Source organism: Ixodes scapularis, unplaced genomic scaffold, assembly GCF_016920785.2.
Source record: "Ixodes scapularis isolate PalLabHiFi unplaced genomic scaffold, ASM1692078v2 PGA_scaffold8__174_contigs__length_109621045, whole genome shotgun sequence".
Lineage (NCBI taxonomy): Eukaryota > Metazoa > Arthropoda > Arachnida > Ixodida > Ixodidae > Ixodes > Ixodes scapularis.
In genome coordinates, this window is record NW_024609883.1 from 2,649,975 (window position 1) to 2,668,621 (window position 18,647).

An 18,647-nucleotide genomic window follows, 5' to 3' on the forward strand; every position below is an offset into this window, starting at 1 on the left:
TTATAGCATCCTCACTTGTCCGCACCGGCGCTCACCGGATGGCGGGTTGCTGCCCGGCGTCTTCAATAAGATGCACCGGTGCGCACAGGACGTGTTCGATAAACAAGGCGCGTACTCCCGGTGCGGTTTTTCGTTGCCTCAACGCGCACCGCGAGACCAGACGGAGCACTGAGCTGCAACCCAGTAAGCACTGCGGCCAGGCGTTCAAACAGCAGACACGACTAGACCGCGCCGACCGGCCGACCATGTAGACTACCGAGGCGGGTTGCGAATGCGTACTCGCAGCAGCAGCACCGCGGCGCGAGGTGCATTTCATGTCTGCTCTTCTGAGAGCGAGGAATCCGCACTCAAATTGATTCCACGAAATGCCATCAGGCTGCATTGAAAAGTTCCCATTTCTGCGATGACATAGAGCGCCCGAAATGAGCTTTCCGTACGCTGTTGTAAGACGATGCGATAGGTACGGAGGCACGAGGAACGGCGAGTAGTGTTATTTTAATTCATAAAAAGCGATTCATCGACCATGAATGAAGTGGTAGGCCTGAGAAATCGTATCGCCACTATTTCTTTGTATTTCCGTGTTCTTTTTTTTTTTATTTGCAATGGTTTTTAATGTTACATTGTTAGGCAGAAAGGAAGTACAAGGACTCGTCAGACGTCCAAAGAATAGCTGATATGAAGTGTTCAGAGTGCAAAGCGTGTAAAACTTGCAGGGAGAAACGCCAGGTGACGCATAGTGCTTTTTGTCCGACGTTCTTCCTTCCGGCTTCGATGAGAAAGATAGAGAACAAAAATCAAGATGACTTAAATCATGGTTTATATCGTGATTCTAATCGGTCTACTTTTAGTAAGGCAACGCTTTTGTATTTTTCTCAAAAATAATTCTAAAAAAAATGTTTTTGTTTGTTTACCGTGTGTGTGTCATACAGACCAAAAAACTACCAATCAAGAAAATTTCATGTCATGTTGAACACGAACAAAAAGTAGAGCTCTGTAGAGCAAATTAAAGCGCTTAGCTTAATTTCTTCAATATACTTCGTTCTTCAACTACGTAACGTCGTACTGCAACAAAATCAAAGCGCAAAATAAAGAAATGAAAGCTAGAAAAGGAATGTCCGATTGCAGCGAAGTCACAAGTGGAAATAAAAAAATATATTAATAAGCTTTTTAATCAACTAAAATACTCAAGATCTTTTTCTTCTAGTTTGGCGGGGATTGCAGCAATAAAAAGTTGTTAATTAAAATTAATTTTACATTTAAAATGATTATGTCTTACGTACAATTATAAAGTGATCGGACGGATTGATCAACTTGAGACGTTACCAATTCTCTTTCTGCCTTCGCGTTTTCGCTTTCGTACACCGGTCTCAGGTTCACCATCATGTTCAAAAAATATTTCGTGTTTAATCAACATAGTGATGCAAATGCACTAAATTTACCTGCAGTGATTAAATCAAATTATTACGATTTAAATCGAACAAATTCGGTCTATATCACTTTGTTTTGTTTTTTTCAATAATTATTTTTTCTAACGAGGAAGAGGGCCTTAGAGTGATAAACTGGCAGCTGAGAGTGACCCCAATTGGCCGGCGCCATGTCGCACATTTTGGACCACTAGACACGTGACCTTATAATTTTACGTCTAGATATTAACGAAGTATTGCGCAGAAATAATTACTTATTGATCTTTTGTAACAGTGCCGACGAGATAAGTTATGTTTCGTGTATTTTAAGTCCAAAATGTGCTTTTACGAAAAAAAGTCGTCCAACTTCGCAATGCCTCCGCTAGATGGCGTCAGCCGCGGTGCCGTATTTTGCGTTTTTATCGGAGCTAGACACTGATCTCTGGGGCTAACGGTATAAAAAAGTCGTTTATCATGTTTTTTTTTTTTTTTTTTTTTTACAGCGATCGCAATATAAATCTCGGCAGAGTTTTGCGTAGAAGCCACAGGATTTCGTATGGTCACCTGTCTGGTGGACAACGTTGTAGAACATGGCGGCAGCCAAGTTGGGGTAACTTTTTCCTGGTGAACGGGATACCCGTATATCACTCTAGGCCCCTCTACCTCGTGCATTTTTTCACAGCCTGCCAAAGATGCTCGGTGGCACGAGCCAGCGCTCGATTGAAAGGCGTCGGCGGCAGGCATTCATCGAGGCATGTAGTCGGCTCAACTGGCATAGAGCACATTATAAAATAATAATAATAATAATGTTTATTTTTTCATCAAACAAATGATGGAGGAAGACCAAGGAAAAAAGTTGCATCATGCAGCTTGACGAGTCCCCCGCTCCCTCTCACACAAACAGCAGTGGCGCAATAAAAATAAACAAGACACAATAACATTTAAATAGTAATCGGGCGGCAATATTAACGTTTTTCGTAGTAACATTATATATCGAGAGTTCTATGGAGCAATGTATCTATATAATACATGAGTACATGATACAAACCAGGGATGGGCAAAATACATGCAAATATGTATCGAAATACAAATACAAAATACTTCGTCAAAAATGTATTTAATTACAAATCTAATTACATTTCCAAAAAAGCATTTAAGTACAAGATACCAATACAACCAAATATATTTGGTCTCCTCCAAATACTTTTCGAAATACATTCCCCAAAATTTGCGTCAGTGACTTCAGGACACCTGCAACGGGTTTCTGGGTATCTCATATTAATTTTGCATCGTACACTCGGGAGTTAGTGTACAAGGCTCTAGTAACGTAATAGAAATATAATCAGAAAAAATTTTTTATCAGCTTCGACGTAATACGTGAAAAAAGTACAGAGCTTCAAGCAGCTTTTTTTGTTGATTACATTTTGGTATAGACCAACAAAGAACCGAAACGACCAAGACGCGCAGCACTAGCTAGAGAATTTATTATTGTTGCAACTCGCACCAGTTACGAAAATCTGGACGGCCCCCGCATATAGAATGTTCCAGGCAAAAATATGGATGGAAATCAGGCTGGAAAGCATCACAAGTTGTCACAGGCACTTATTTAGCCCGTCTGCCTGTGAACGTCGATTTCGTCACTATTCTTGCCCTGGACTAGCACGTAATCACAAAGTCGCTAAACGCTGGTGCTTTATTGAGAGACACCGCATTCGGTGCAGAACGTAGTTTTCTTCCTGCTCTGGACAGTGAGAGTAAATCTGACGGATGTATTTTCGTCCACAAAATTGTATTTAATTACTATTGTATTTGAAATACCCACGTTTTAGTATTTAAATACACACGTCAAATACATGACCCAATTTGTAATTAAGTACAAATGCAAAATACACAAAGTAATTGAATTACGTATTTCAAATACTTGTATTTGAAATACTGCCCATCCCTAATACATACCATAGATACATTGGGATGATACATACACACAAAATGTCATACATGTATACATTTAGATATATACACAGAAAACACAGTGCTATACATCTCGAAGCTCTGGAAAGGACTACTAAAAATCCGCACTGGAAAAAAAATTGTCGAATATCTTTTCTCGGTGACTTAATGGGATCAATATCTTCGGAGCTAAGACAATTAAGTAGGTTTGGAAGCATATAACTTATAGGGTAACATTTGCTCAGCATAGGTCGTATCATTTTGGGTCACTTCCAATTTTGCAAACTTCGTGTTGGTACTTTTGAAGCAAGAGAAGCCAGGTAAATCAGAATAAGATGATTTTTTGTACTTCAGATTTATAACTCACACACAAACGATATCTATATATACTATTAACAATAATCAATTTTAAACTTTTAAATAAGGGTTCACTAGGGTGGTCGTATGGGACATTGGAAATGTTTCTTAGCATTTTTTTCCGCAACAGAAGTAGTTTATTTAAGTTTGTACTCGTAGTATTACCCCAAACTAGGTGGCAGTAGTTTATAGGAGAGAAAAATAAAGAGTTATAAATTAAAAGTTTGACACTTCTTGGCAGAAGATGGCGGGGTCGATACATCAAGCCAACAACACGCGATATTTTAAGCAAAATATAATTAATATGATCGTCCCATCGCATTTGATTCGTGAATACAACACCAAAAAAATTAAAGCTAGTGAGGACTTCAATTTTAGTCGAATTTAAAACGATACCACAAGTAAAGGTAACATTCTTGTTTTTTAGGTGAAATAAAACCGCATTTGTTTTATTTTCATTGATTTTTAGAACATTATAGCCATATCATTTAACAAGGTCTTTAAGAGTTTCATTGGCGCCATTTATTAGTTCATTACAGCTATTACCTGCAAATAGTAAACTTCTCTTTGGTACTGAGCCACCAGGAGCACCGCGCCGCGTTCTGGTTTCGGAGAATTTCCGGTGCCAGTAAAGATGCTATACATCAACATGTCCCTATATAAGTTTGATGACTTTGCGAGTGTAAGTTCAATCTGAGAAAGTCAGAACACACAGATAATCGTCGTACGAATGCCACGAGTGTCGCAGCGCATACAATGTTTCCCGTTGCATTTCCCACGCAGCGAGGTACTTCCCGGAGCCACCAGCGCCCTCGGGGAAGAGCTCTTCTTCTTGCACTCCTTCACCGTCATGTTCAAGGTAACGCTCTCCGACGGCCATTCGCCAGATCCACCACGCCCGTGATAGTCTTCCTCCCATGATTTGCGTATAACCTTTCCGCACGGGCACCTCCCCGCTTCCCGTTAGATCTGGTCATTACAACAACAGTCACCTCGACCAGTTGATAGAAATGCATCCTTTTGTCTCGAGCGTTCACCCTAATTGCAACGAGTGTTCGGTCGAATGGAAACATGAGCGGAGCAGTAATCCAAGGGCCGGGGACAAACAAGGCGCTCCTCGCTTTTTCTTCGAGCCCGACGCGACGAGCCCATGGCGCCACTCAAGCAGCGCCAAACTCTCTTCTTTGGCCATTTGGAAATGAGAGCAATTTCTTCCCCTGCCTGACTGGTTCAGCCGGTACAAAAACCACGATCACTATGAGCACTGCTTGATTGGCTCTAGTCGGCTTCGGTTGCGGTAGGAAGTGAAGTGACACTAAGAATACCTACGCTTTCCAGCTCGATAATTCTATACATGCCCGCAGCTCTCAAGTTTCTTCAACTGCTGTGGCGAGCAAAATACAATATGTGTTCGTAGCATTTCGGTTGTGCGTCATTGCGCTTTCCCCCATTGCTCGCCGGCGCCAAGGTGGCACAATGTCATTGGTTGTTATAAAGTTTCGTAAAGTAACGAGAACAGAATAACAGCGAGAAAAACGTCATCGTTTTGATAAGACACTGACAACGCGAGCTTCCCTTTTCTGTCGTTTATTCGAATATTTTCATTTGTTCTTCTATACGTCCTTCTATACGTTGCAAGAAGACGACAAGAACAAAAACAGTCACCCGGGAACAAGGGGCCGAACTGGCCTTGAAACGTTGGGCTCCGTATTATTTTTTGGTTAGGGCTTTCCTTTTGCATTAATTATTCTCCCAATTTAGTAAAGAAAACTATGGTTCACGGAACTAGTCCATAAAGTCCAGTCCGCTGCATCTTTCATATATTTCATCCCGTGTAGTGAACTAAATAAAACTGGCCGAATACAAGAACATTTCATTTTCAAGGTTAGGGATATAGCTGCTCCTAGAAAGCATAAAGAAATAACGAGAAATTTGAATATTTTGTGTATCCCGGTCCACCACAAAGAAAGAAATAGTGCTCACTTTTATTGGCTATTGCCACAATAGTCGCGTCTCCGATCTGATTAAAACTGAACCTTGATTATTTATTTGCTTTACCTTCATTCATTGAAAATAAAGTGCTTGGCAATTATTTCTAAGGTACACTAAGTCACAACTTCACGCTCATATGTGATTGCGAGAAGAGCTTTGTTTCAGCATTTATATTTTTTACCATTGTTTTAGCGAGGTTTTTCATGTTGTTTTGTCAAAAAGGCACTTTCAAACACTAAGATTACGAGAAAGAAACAACGTTTGCATTGTTATAGACTTTACAAGCTTGTCGAGGAAACCTACGGGTGGTTGTCAAGTAAATCTACGAGTGCTTGATGATTAGACCTACGAGTATTTCCCGGCACCACATGGCACGACCCAACATCTGCTTCCGCCACCCTAACTAGATACAATTAGACTCTATGTGTCACTAGCACGTGGCGTGACATGTGCTTGGTGAAACTATGATTACAGGACATCATGCTACCACAGGTCACGTGGTAGAGCAGGCTTCATTTCGGACACGCCGTTTCGCGCGCACGAGAGAAAAAGCTCACTTGCAAAACCGAGGTGTTTTACAAAAAGAAAGTCACTCTTCATCGAATTAAAACAATTTTCACGCAATCTAGCGGGGGCATTATCGCGTCACTTGACACTGTGCCCTCACATGGCACCATTACGTCACATCACGTAACACCTTAGTACTCTCCCCACAGAATGTAGCGAGGATATTTATCCCGTCACCTGACAGCATGTGTTTTCGGGTTACGTGACACTTTAGCGTCGAGTGCCAACATAGCACCTGGTAACAGGAAGACTAAACTATCATACACCTCCTCCCTAAACTTTGAGGGTAAATTGATGCCACGTAATATCATGACGTCACGTGACATTGTGATATGTCAAGTGACTCATGATGAGCTACTCGCTTTAGTCCGCGGGAAACTTTACGTAGCGCGGCCCGTCTTCATGTAATGTCAGGTCAAGGGACGTAAATTTACCCGCTACATTTTGCGGGAGAATTCGTCTTACGGCACACCACGACGTTACTTGGTATCGTAACGTCCTGCGGTCAGGCCAACAAGGTGATTATAATGCACGCTAGAGGTTCAGCCGGGGCTAATGTGCTCTTGGAAATTGAAGCTGACAACAAACAGTTTAAAATGTCGTAATCCATTCCTATGGGGAAAAGTAGGTGCTATTTTTTTCTGCACTTGGCTATAAAAGCAAATATTACGAAGAATTGTAACTTAATAAATAGTTTCAAAGATTTCTGAGCCACGTAGATGATTGAAAAGTCACCCACGTGATTTCTCCATCTCAATTTGACAGTCTGTTACAGTGTTTCTCGTTTATATTCATAGAATTAAACAGAGTACGAAAATAGCTACTTACATGCATTTATGTACACTGTCGGACAGTGTTAACACGAACAAGGCATTGGGGCTTTTTTGTCATGGGTTTTACGAGCTAAATTAACCGAGGAAGAGTGTCTTAAAAATCAGAGACGGCGAAGAACGCAGTAACCGACACTAAAATCCGAAGCGGGGACAACGAGGAGAAAACACAGCGTGTCAAAAGCAGCTACTAAATTTGATTCATCGCGTTTCATATTTAGTTAACTTCACCCAAGCACCCTCCCTCACATTTTCACACGTTCCAGATTGTCTGCAAAGTTGTAAATAAATAAAGGGAAAACGCCAATCAATCCCTAAAAGATCGTAGGGTCCCAACGAAATGTTCATCTTCAAGTCTGCAAAGTTCAATCGGTGACCATCACTCTCAGGTACTCTATTTATTTCAGGTCGAACCTTTTCGAACCCTCACCATGGTCACCCGTACGCACTCTCAATCAGCAAAGCACTACAAGCCACCCCTTATTTCTTTCTTTACGCCGGAAAAAAAGCCTTAGTTGCTTCATCGAGTTTCAACGAAGGCTGACTTAACAATTCATTCCTGAACCAATCTAATAGTTTCCTTTAACACTTTTTCCACAATTTCTCTCTTTGGACAAAACCATTGCTACCATCGCATTCTGCGTTAAAGTGATTACAATCCTGAAGTTACTTTCCTCTTTCGGAGTTCACTAAGTTATGTTGCAGCTGTCTTGTGCTCACTGAAACGGTCATGTACACAACGTTCACTCTGGTCGATCTAAGAAGATAAACAAGCCATCGGAATGTCATGAATAACGCCTTCGATACGACAGAAGCAGTTCTGTATTCCTTTTGGCACCCATGCTGTTTCCCAACGAAAGGCGTCAATTCGCTCAGCTTAAGGTCTGTCGTAAAGACCACTTTAACTTTGAATTTTCTCGTGGAAGGCATCAAATCGGAAAAAAAAATTAAAGACAGAACACATACTACTTCGTTCGTTTTCGTAGTCTGCCCCCTCTTCATCACACTGATCTTAATTACAAGTCTCATCGCAGACCCTTCCACTATATTTTTGTTGTATCCGACAACCGTCAAGCAAAGCAAAAGATTCTTGGAATGGCAGCTTTTATTTCTTATCTTGGAATGGCGCCTTCTACACTGCAACAAAGGTTTGGACGCCAGTTTGCCATACTTCCAAGAAAGTCCTTTTTGTACATGCATGCAGCCTTAATCTTAGTATTCCATCACTCCGCCAACAGTTTTTTTCATAACTGAACACCATTTCCAGCCCTTAATTTGTGATCAATATCTTTTTCACCTTAGGTAGCAACACTTTTTCTATAGAACATACCAAATTGTCGTCCACATGTATTTTACCAGTACTACATCCTACTGCATGGATTCTAAGAATTGTATAATTGTCCCGTCTAACTGGTTCAAATAAATTTCTGTGGCAAACCGAAGCACACATCTTCCTTCAGCATGTTGGTTTTCATCTCAAAATTTACCCCTGTTAGTTTAAATGCAATTGTAGCATATTAAAAAAATGAACACTAACCAGATGTATTTCCGAGCGAGACAGCGGTTGCCTTAAGCAATAATAGAGGTACTGAATATCAGGCAATATCTCTTCACAGTCTGCAGGCTTTCCCGCTCATTTTAATCCAAGCGACGGCCATTTTAATCCAAGTGCCGCCCAATTTAATCCAAGCGCCGCACAAATTAATCCTTGCGCTACCCAATTTAATCCCGGGGTCAGTCAATTTAATCCACAATATGTATATGCACTTATTGTCTTCTTGAACAACCTCAAGGACGACGTCTTAAACATCTTCTAGGAAGACCTCGAGGACGACGTTTAGGACGACCTCCGGAACGACGTCTGGGACGACCTCAAGGACAATGGCTAGGACGACCTCTAGGACGACTTCTAGGACGACCTGAAGGACGACCTTGAGGACGATGTTTAGGACGACCTCAAGGATGACATAAGAACGACTTCGAGGACGACCTCAAGAACAACGTCTAGGACGACCTCAAGCACGACGTCTAGTGCGACCTCAAGAACGACTTTTAAAACAACCTCGAAGACGACACCTAGAGGACGACGCCCTCTAAATGTCGTCCTCAAGGTCGCCTTAAAAATTGCCCTAAACGTCCTCCTGGGGGTCGACCTAGACGTCGTCCTAGGCGTCGTCCTAGAGGTCGTTCTTGAGGTCGTCCTAAACGTTGTCCTTGATGTCGTCCTGGACGTCGTCCTCGAGGTAGTCTTAGATGTCGTCCTAGACATCATATTCAAGGTCGTCCTAGACGTCGTCCTTGAGGTCGTCTTAGACGTCGTCCTCCAGGCGTCGTCTTTGAGGTCTTTCAAGAAGACCCCCCCCCCCCCCAATAACTGCATATATATATATATATATATATATTGTGGGATTTCGCTAGCTACCAACTAACACAGGTACCGATAGAGTAACCAAAGGATTGTCTCAACAGCGGCGATATCTCAAAGGAGACGTCAAACCTAGTAGCCCGCGGTCCCCACATCTCCGCGGCAATGTAGACGAACGTTTAGGGCTACATTACCGCGGGTCGGTTCGATTAATTACCTCCGTCGGTGCCAATGATCGTTTACCTTGTCTCACTCTCACGAATATAGCGGAGGAGAAGACACACGTAACAGAGTAAGGACAGAGTCCAAGAGCATTTATTCGAACACTCTTAAAATGAACTGCTATGTCCCCATCCAAAATGCCCCCCGCGCCGGCAAGGTAAGAAAAGGTCCTTACCTGGCCAGACGCGGGGTTCCGGAGAGCCAAGACCGGGGAAGCATCGGGGAAGTCGCCGACACACGTCCTATCTCTTTCGCGGTCACCCGGACGAGTCCCTTTCCCGAAAGCGGGAAAACAAGAGGCGAAACCTCCTCGCCTGTCGGCAGTGATTCGCATCCGAGCGGGGGGACGGAAGAGGTCCCCCCGGGAGAGAGTGAGAGGAGAGCCCCCCAAGCCAGGCGGCCCTCCGCCTCACGAACAGGTCGGAGCTCACGGCGAAGAAGGCCGAGCGTTCCGACCCGCGGCCGTTATCACAGCCATCGGGGAAGGGAGACCAGAGGGATCCCCACAATATATATATATATTGTGGAATAAATTGGGGGGGGAGACTGACCCCGGGATTAAATTGGGTAGCGCAAGGATTAATTTGTGTGGCGCTTAGATTAAATTTGGTGGCACTTGGATTAAATTGCCGTCGCTTGGATCAAAATGAGGGGGAAAACCTGCAGCTGGTGAAAATATTTCAAGCTTTGAATTAATTCCTCTGATTTTCTTAGAACAATTGAGCTTTCAAGTCAACTGAAGAAAGTATCTAGTTCTTTTTTTTTTTAACTTGTATTTGTCAGAAGTATTTTGTTGCTTTTGCTTTCCCCTCCCCCCTTTAGTTTGGGTGTTTGCTGACCAACTGGTATGGGCCTTCGGCCTTTCTGCTGTACTCTCGACTCTCCTGAGCCAAATAAATGAAATGAAATGATATGAAGTCACTTCTGCAAAAACCTTGCAACAATTTTTGCCATGTCCCATTTCCATTGATTACCACCCTTTGCAGTAATGACGGTCACAGAGTAACACTGGATGAGTAACTTCCTGTGCATGAAGACGACCGAATAGGGTGAAAGTCAAGTACTTATTGCTATGTATAATACGAGCAACATTCCGCCGCTTTGTGGAACTCTCTACGGCGCCACTCGAGCGATCACGTAGTGCCGCCATCCCGCCGCAATCCCGCCACCGCGGCATCCGCAGATCGGGTTACCCGAGCCGCCCGCAACGCGAGCAGGCTCGGCCGTACGAAGATCGTGGAAATAAAAGCAGTTCATACTCAGCCAGCGACTGAAGTGGTCTCCATCGATATACGGGCCGAGACGCCCCAACATAGCATTGGCGACGAGAAGCTGGATCCGAACCTACGAAGCCTAACTTCTACGGTGGGACACCGGGCCACAAGTCATGACGACGGAGCGGACAATCGAGGTTTTCACAGGCAAGTGCTGGTCTTCCTGGAGCGAGCGGCTGAGCTACTTCGTGGCCTACTCGATCACCGATCCGGTGAAGAAAGGTGCACTTTTACTAACCTTGTGTGGCGCAGAGACGTTCGAAACTGTTCGGGCTCTAGTTGCACCTAGAACACCAGGAGATGTCAGTTTTGAAGAACTGGTCTCAATTCTGAGAACGCACTTCGATCCTCAACCGTCTGAACTTTACAGTCGCTACAAATTCCAGCGTCGAGATCGACAGCAAGGCGAGTCGATTAGCAGCTACGTCGCAGCACTGAAGAAACTTGCAGCCGACTGCAATTTTGGAATAGTGAAAACAGCGACCACGACTGCCGTATCGACAACGGATTCGTCGGGTCAAGCAGCCATGACGACGCCCGTACATGCCACCAAACTGCCACTAGACTTCATGCTACGTGACAGGTTTGTTTGTGGTGTAAAGGACGAGTTCCTGCAGCAGCGCCTGTTTGCGGAAAGAGATCTCACTTTCGAGAAGGCTTCCGAGCTCGAAACCAGATTCGAAAGCGCTTCAAAGCAGCAACAGAGTATCAAGCATAAGACTGACGTCCCCCTCATTCACAAGACATCGAAGGAAAAAGCTGAGAACTCCGGGCGATCGTCCACTCGACCTTGTTTTCGATGTGAAGGCCGACACAGTCCTTCGACTTGCAGATTCCGTAACGAGGAGTGCCGTTACTGTCACAAGCGTGGACACATCTAAAAAGCCTGCATCACGAAGAGAAAGCGAGGTAAAAGTGCAAGCCACAAAAGCAGTCACCACAACGTGGACTTCACGCCCACAGCAGTCGACCGGCAGCGAGAGGAACATGGAGATTTTTACCATGAGCTCAACAGCGTGACACCGCACGGACCATGTCCCAAATTCCTCCTAAAATTGAAGATTGAAGGCAAATCACTAGAATTTGAAGTGGATTCCGGTGCTTCGTGTACCCTGATCAGCGAGGAGACGTACCGCAAGGTGTGGCCCCATAACCCTCCTCAGCTCCACGAAGACAACCTGCAGTTGCGCACCTGGACTGGAGAAGGCCTGCAACTTCTCGGTGCAGCGGAAGTGTCCGTTCGCTTCAAGTCTAAAGACTTCTTGCTGCCACTACTCGTCATGAAAGGGACTGGATGCAACCTTCTTGGCAGAGATTGGTTTCAAGTGCTTCGGATTCGCGTCTGTGGCATAAACCAAATGCAGGCAACTCCAGCGGCCGTCATGACACCGGAGATACAGGAGGTCTTCGCACGCCACCCGGATGTCTTTAAAGGAGACCTCGACGGTTACACGGGCCATTTGGTTCACCTGGAACTGGAAGACGGAGCAGCACCCAAGTTTTTGCAAGGCTCGTTCTGTGCCCTTGGCCCTGCAAGGACCAATGTTAGAAGAACTTGATCGTTTGCAACATCAAGGCATCCTGAAGCCGACGCAACATGCTGAGTGGGCCACACCAGTGGTGTTCGTACGCAAAGGCGACGGCACATTTCGTGTTTGCGGCGATTACAGGAGTACTGTTAACGCAGCCGCAAAGAAGGCATCGCACCGCTTGCCAACAACGACTGAAGTGTTCGCAAATCTGCGCGGTGGAACTGTCTTCTCAACTCTGGATCTGTACCAGGCATAACAGCAAATGAAGGTCGACGACGGAACTGCTGCTGTGCTCACCATGAACACCACACAGGGACTGTTCCAAGTCAAACGGCTCCCGTTCGGAATTGCTGCAGCACCAGCCATCTTCCAACCCATGATGGAGACCACACTGGCCGGAATTCCGGTGGTGAGTGTTTACCTTGACGACATCATTGTCAGTGGGAAGGGCACTCTCGAGCATGCGGAACGTCTGGACCAGGTTTTATCGAGGCTAAGTAAGGCAGGGCTACGCCTCAAGCAAGAGAAGCGCCGATTTGGCATGAAGTCAGTTGAGTTTCTGGGATACAGAATTGACGCTAAAGGAGAGCACACTACCGAGGAGAAAGTGCAAGCTATCCTTCAAGCGCCCGAGCCAACCGATAAGACATCGCTGCAAGCCTTTCTTGGGCTTCTCGCATTCTACGACCGCTTTTTGGAAAACCGCGCGACAGTTGCCGCCGAGTTGTACAAGCTCCTGGAGAAAAATACGCCCTGGAAGTGGGAAAGGAAGCACCAGACCGCTTTTGATGCACTTAAGGGCTTGATTCAGTCTTCCACTGCGCTTGCTCATTATGATGAGACGAAGCCTCTTCTCTTGTCTGTCGAAGCGTCACCATACGGTGTCAGTGCCGTGCTCGCCCAGAAAGATGAACTCGGCAGAGAGGCCCCTATAGCTTTCGCATTGCGAACACTGGGAGCCGCAGAAAAGAATTACTCCCAGCTCGACAAGGAGGGCTTGGCAGTAATTTACGGTGTCAGTCATTTTCACAAGTACATTGCAGGCAGACACGTGACAGTTCTAATAGATCACCAACCTCTGCTTGGCATCTTGGGAGAAAAAAAGCAAGTACCCCAAGTCCTGTCACCTAGGATGACACGATGGTGCCTCAAGCTTGCCACTTACGACTACAATTTGGTCTACAGACCGAGGAGCCTCCATCAAAACGCTGATGCACTCAGTAGGTTGCCGCTTCCGGCACAAGTCGACGAGCCCTGTCCCCCGGCAGACGCACTTATGTTGGCGTCACCTCCAAGTGTCGAACTATCGCTACGTAAACTCGCTCAAATGACCCAACAGGATCCACTCTTGTCTCGAGTGCTCACAGCTATTACAAGTGCCGAGAACTGCATAAACTCCCAAACAAGCAGTTTTCACCGTACTGCAGACTCGACACAGAACTTTCAGCGCAACAAGGTTGCCTCCTGAGAAGTTCCAGAGTGGTCATTCCCACAAAGGCGAGGAAGGATGTGCTTGACTTGGCGCATGCAGGTCATAGAGGCGTAGTAGCTATGAAGGCATGCGCACGAGGTTACTTTTGGTGGACGGGTCTTGACAGCGACATTGAAAGACTGGCAAGAAGCTGCGAAACTTGTCGGCGACACCAGAAGGTGTCGCCGACAAGGCACCAATCCCCGAATGGACGCGCGCGACGACGCCTTGGCAGACCATTCATGCGGACTTCGCTGGCTCATTGGAGGGGAAGATGCTGCTGATTGTTGTCGACGCGTACAGCAATTGGCTAGAAGTACGCTGCATGCGCAACATACAGTCAATCACACTGGTTGAGGAATTGCGAGAACTCTTCGCAACGTTTGGAGTCCCCGAAAAGATGGTAACGGACAATGGACCACCCTTTGTTTCGTCCGAGGTGGAAGACGTCCTAAAGAAAAATGGTGTGACGCATATAACAAGTGCGCCTTACCATCCCGCCCCAAGCGGAAAGGCGGAAAGAATGGTCCTCGAGACGAAGCAGGCGTTGGCGAAAAGTCAAAACGAAACAGCAAAATTCGCGTGCAGACTGGCAAGGTTCTTGCTAATATACCTTTTCATTTTAGTAGTTGCCCCACCGGTGGATAGAGGGCGCTGATGCACTCGGCGCCATTAGGTTGCTTCAATTTGGTTGGTTTTGGTTTCAACGTGAACGCGGCTATGTAGCTGTTTTACATTCTTTTTGCGTAATTTTGTGATACGATTATTTTTCTTGTAGCACACAACCAACGAAACAGTGGTATATTGAGCCACTTTGAGGACGACGAGGTGTATTTGAGCCTAAATTGCGGGCTTTTTTATACCAACTATTTTGATGTATCTGATTATGGTCGGTTGCGAAACGCCTGACTGATGTACAGGGAAGATTACCATCCTCTACAACCGTGCCCGATGCCCACCAGTTTTCAGAAAAAGAAACTAATGAAGACACTAACACGTGAATTTTAAAGAAGCATATCAACAGCTTGATTAACAATGAGCTGAATCAGCCAGAACAGATGAACTCGCGAGTTTACTACTCACTGTTTGCTTTTTGTGGGCATCCAACCTTTAGTGAACTTTGCAAACTAAAAACGTATCATGTAATGAAGCGGATAATTGATATAAACGAGTAGTATCGTCTCGGCATTTTTTTTTAATTCAGTACTTCAGCATGTTTTGACAGGCCGAGTAGGAAATTTCTTATATTATCAACCCTGCTAAAGTACTCATAACCAGCATTGCGCGATATTGATCCTTGGAAATAAATTATTTTTATATGAACATTAGCTTACTCGAGATATGATATAAATGACAGGCCCGTCATATTAAATCTGGCATTTGTGTTTCGTAAAATTGGCTAAATAAAATTAAAGGCTGCAGGAGGAGAAATACCTCGGAATATTTGGCTGAATTCTAGCTTTAGGCAACACTTCACAGAACTGTGTGAACAAATATTTCTTTGTTTAAACAGATTCGCTTTGTAAATTTCGGCGTTGCCAGCCACAAAAAGTAAAGCTCTATTCGCCATCGACAATCCTGGACTAAGTGTTATGCAAACGGCTTCTTTTTTTTTCGGCGTTAAATATTGCGGATTTTAGATACTGGTAAAAATTAAAACAGCGTACGCAAAAAAAAAAAAAAAAGCGTCGTCATTGTTGCGCATATCCCGAACCCAAACCGCGTTTTGGATTAGCAAATAGAAACGACGTTATTTCTTTGTGCACGCTATTCCAAAACTCGCTACTGTTGTCGTGGCAGTTTCTTACGCGGGAAGTCCCAACATCTAAATATAATCAATAAATCACTTAAATGACTGTCGAAATGGGGGCGAGCACGGTAAAACATTTTCTTAAACTTCATAAGTAAACCGACAAATCGAACGACTACGTCGCAAAAAAAAAAAGATTGAGAACCTCATACACATATGTAGGTGTGCTATTATTTATTATGAACAAACAAATCGCCTGATGTTGATGTAGCAGTACTTCTAGCCTCAGATAATATACAAGTTAACGTTCGTTGTTTATCTCCTCCGCGCGTTTCCCCCCATAATCAAAAGAAACTGTTTTCGATACAATATGAATACAAAGAACGATACTTTCAGGAAATACAGAGTCTCCTTGCGCTGATTAGTCTGGACGCCTTCCGATCCTAGATGCGCGATATAAATATACGCGTTTCTAACTGAGAATGTTCCGGCACTATTAGTAAACAAACCTCAGTTGTCATAAGGACCTTTGAATCCTCGTGATGTCTTAGTCGTCGAGTAAACGTATCGGGCTACAGTTTCCGAAGTAAGGCAAGAAAGCGCGGCGAAACGCGACGAAAAACACGATTACAACCAATACAACGTATCCGCCAAGGTGCGGAGGGGAGAGCGGAGCAGCAACTTGAAGCAACCTAATGGCTGCCGCGTCACGTGATTTCAAGATGGCAGCACCCATGCGGAGGAGTATGAAAAGGTCTATAAAGCACACTATAAAGCACACTATAAAGCACACAAAGGTCTATAAAGCACACCGTCTGTACAACTGGAAAAATACCAGCGGCGCTCATGTTCGGCCGCGAACTTTCTACAGCGCTCACACGCCTACAGCCCCGCGTGCCCGAAGAGCCGGCATCGGAATGCCGCAGAGAAAAATCACCTAGAGAAGTTACAGTAGGAAAATCCGTCTTCGTCCGCAACTTCGTAGGAAACCCTACTTGGATTAAAGGAACCGGTGACAAGCCATGTTCCGGCTCCATATGTTCTACAGCCGGACTTGCCAGCATCGTCCGAATCCCATCGACCTCCAGCGCCCGAGTCCCAAGATGGAGCCGCCGCGCAATCTGACCCGTGCGACACGGTACCTGCCGCGGAAGAACGAGTTAAGCGCGAGACACATGGACGGCAGATTCGTCCGATCCGACGTCCGATCCGACAGTCCGAACGCCGCTCCGAATAGCCGCACGCGACAGTTTGAGACACACGCTTCCGACCTTGCATGCGACACGACGATCCGTTCGGCTCCGCTCAGGAGATCCAAGCGCCCCAGCTGAGGTCCGCGTTCACAGATCTCTGGTCCCAGATTGACGGTTTAGCTCACACGAGCGAAGTTAGAAGCTCGTTCTCGTTAGCGCGTGCATTCTTTGCTGGGGCCGTCTATTTCGAATGGGTCAGCGGGATCCACGCGTCCCGCTTCTTGTCGCCCGTCCCGCTTTCTTATTCGTCCCGCCAAACCCAGTACGTCATCATGACGTTCGCGCCAGCTGCGCTGTTATTGGCTGGACGCATCCGACAATCCGTCCGCCGTGCGAAACTATCTGGCGCGTTGGACGCACGTCGGATCGCCGATCCGACGTCTGAAGCGACCAAATTTTTCGGATCAGGCAGCCGTATTACCGGATCGGACGTCGGATCGGATGGTTTTTTCGCGCATGTGTCTCGCGCTTCAGCGCCAGTTTCCACTGCGGTGCCAAGACCCCAGCGCGAACGGCGTCCCCCGGACCGCTACAGTGACTCAGTCTGAGGAGGAAGGGATGTTCTGTATAATACGAGCAACATTCCGCCGCTTTGTGGAACTCTCTACGGCGCCACTCGGGCGATCACGTAGTGCCGCCATCCCGCCGCAATCCCGCCGCCGCGGCATCCGCAGATCGGATTACCCGAGCCGCCCGCGACGCGAGCAGGCTTGGCCGTACGAAGATCATGGAAATAAAAGCAGTTCATATTCAGCAGGCGACTGAAGTGGTCTCCCTCCTCGATATACGGGCCGAGACGCCCCAACATAACACTTATGGTTCAATTTTCAGTAAATATATGTCATTGTATTCTTTCCGTGGATGCATATTCATGAAGATACTAGCCTGCTCAGTGTATTGGCACACCAAGGGGATAGGAGAAAAGGTCGAAGTTAAGGATTACCACACCGCGGTTTTAAGAATAAATCAGTTCACGAGTGGAGATTGTAGTGGTTGGACGTCGCTACGGTAAGCTTTCAAAATCTCATCCGCACGTTTGAAATTCGTAAAAATAGAGAAATGTCAGAAAATAGGTGTCTGAAAAAAACCGTCCCCCTAGAAAATAATAAAAGAAGACAAATTTTTATTTCCTTAATTCTTTAGTTCTTGCATTTCTAGTGTACCGGCCTCTCGTAAAGTTGCACGGCGGGGTCATTTTCATTTAGCGAGAGGATTGGAAAATTTGCAATATAATAGCGTCTTCGGAATGATGGCGCACCCTGAAAAAAAACTACGATTTTTTTTTTCAATTGTTATTTTGCTTGTTCGTCGCTTTCTTTTTTTTTCTTTTTTTTTTTTTGTTACACGTATGCTGTGGAACACAGGTGTGGGCCTGATATTATGTACTTTTTCTTCTCGGAGTTTAACATCGTTCATGAATAGAAAAAGATACTGAAACTGAAATAATTCATTCTAAAATTTTTAACAAAGTTACATACTATTCGCTACGACCTAAGTAATATAAGTGGTTACTTTTATTTTCCGGCAAAGAGACAAAATGTTAGCGTGTTTTCTCATGGGAATGCACAGGAACAACGCTAAAGTACACTGGTTGCTGTCTGCTTACGGTTTTGTCTCTGAAGTCCCTCAGAAACCAGCGCCAGATGAGCCTCTATCGTATGTTATTTTAACTCTAGGGTCA

At 45.2% G+C, this 18,647-nt stretch overlaps 1 protein-coding gene across 1 annotated transcript in view; it reads left to right on the top strand.

Annotated features, from left to right (window-relative positions):
- LOC8041303 (putative phosphoenolpyruvate synthase) overlaps positions 1 to 18,647 on the top strand; it is a 394,011-nt gene that overhangs the window by 269,491 nt on the left and 105,873 nt on the right. Inside the window, exon 23 of the mRNA XM_040214093.3 lies at positions 4,494 to 4,569. Within this exon, the coding sequence (XP_040070027.1) occupies positions 4,494 to 4,569 (76 nt within the window). The remainder of the gene's footprint in view (positions 1 to 4,493; positions 4,570 to 18,647) is intronic.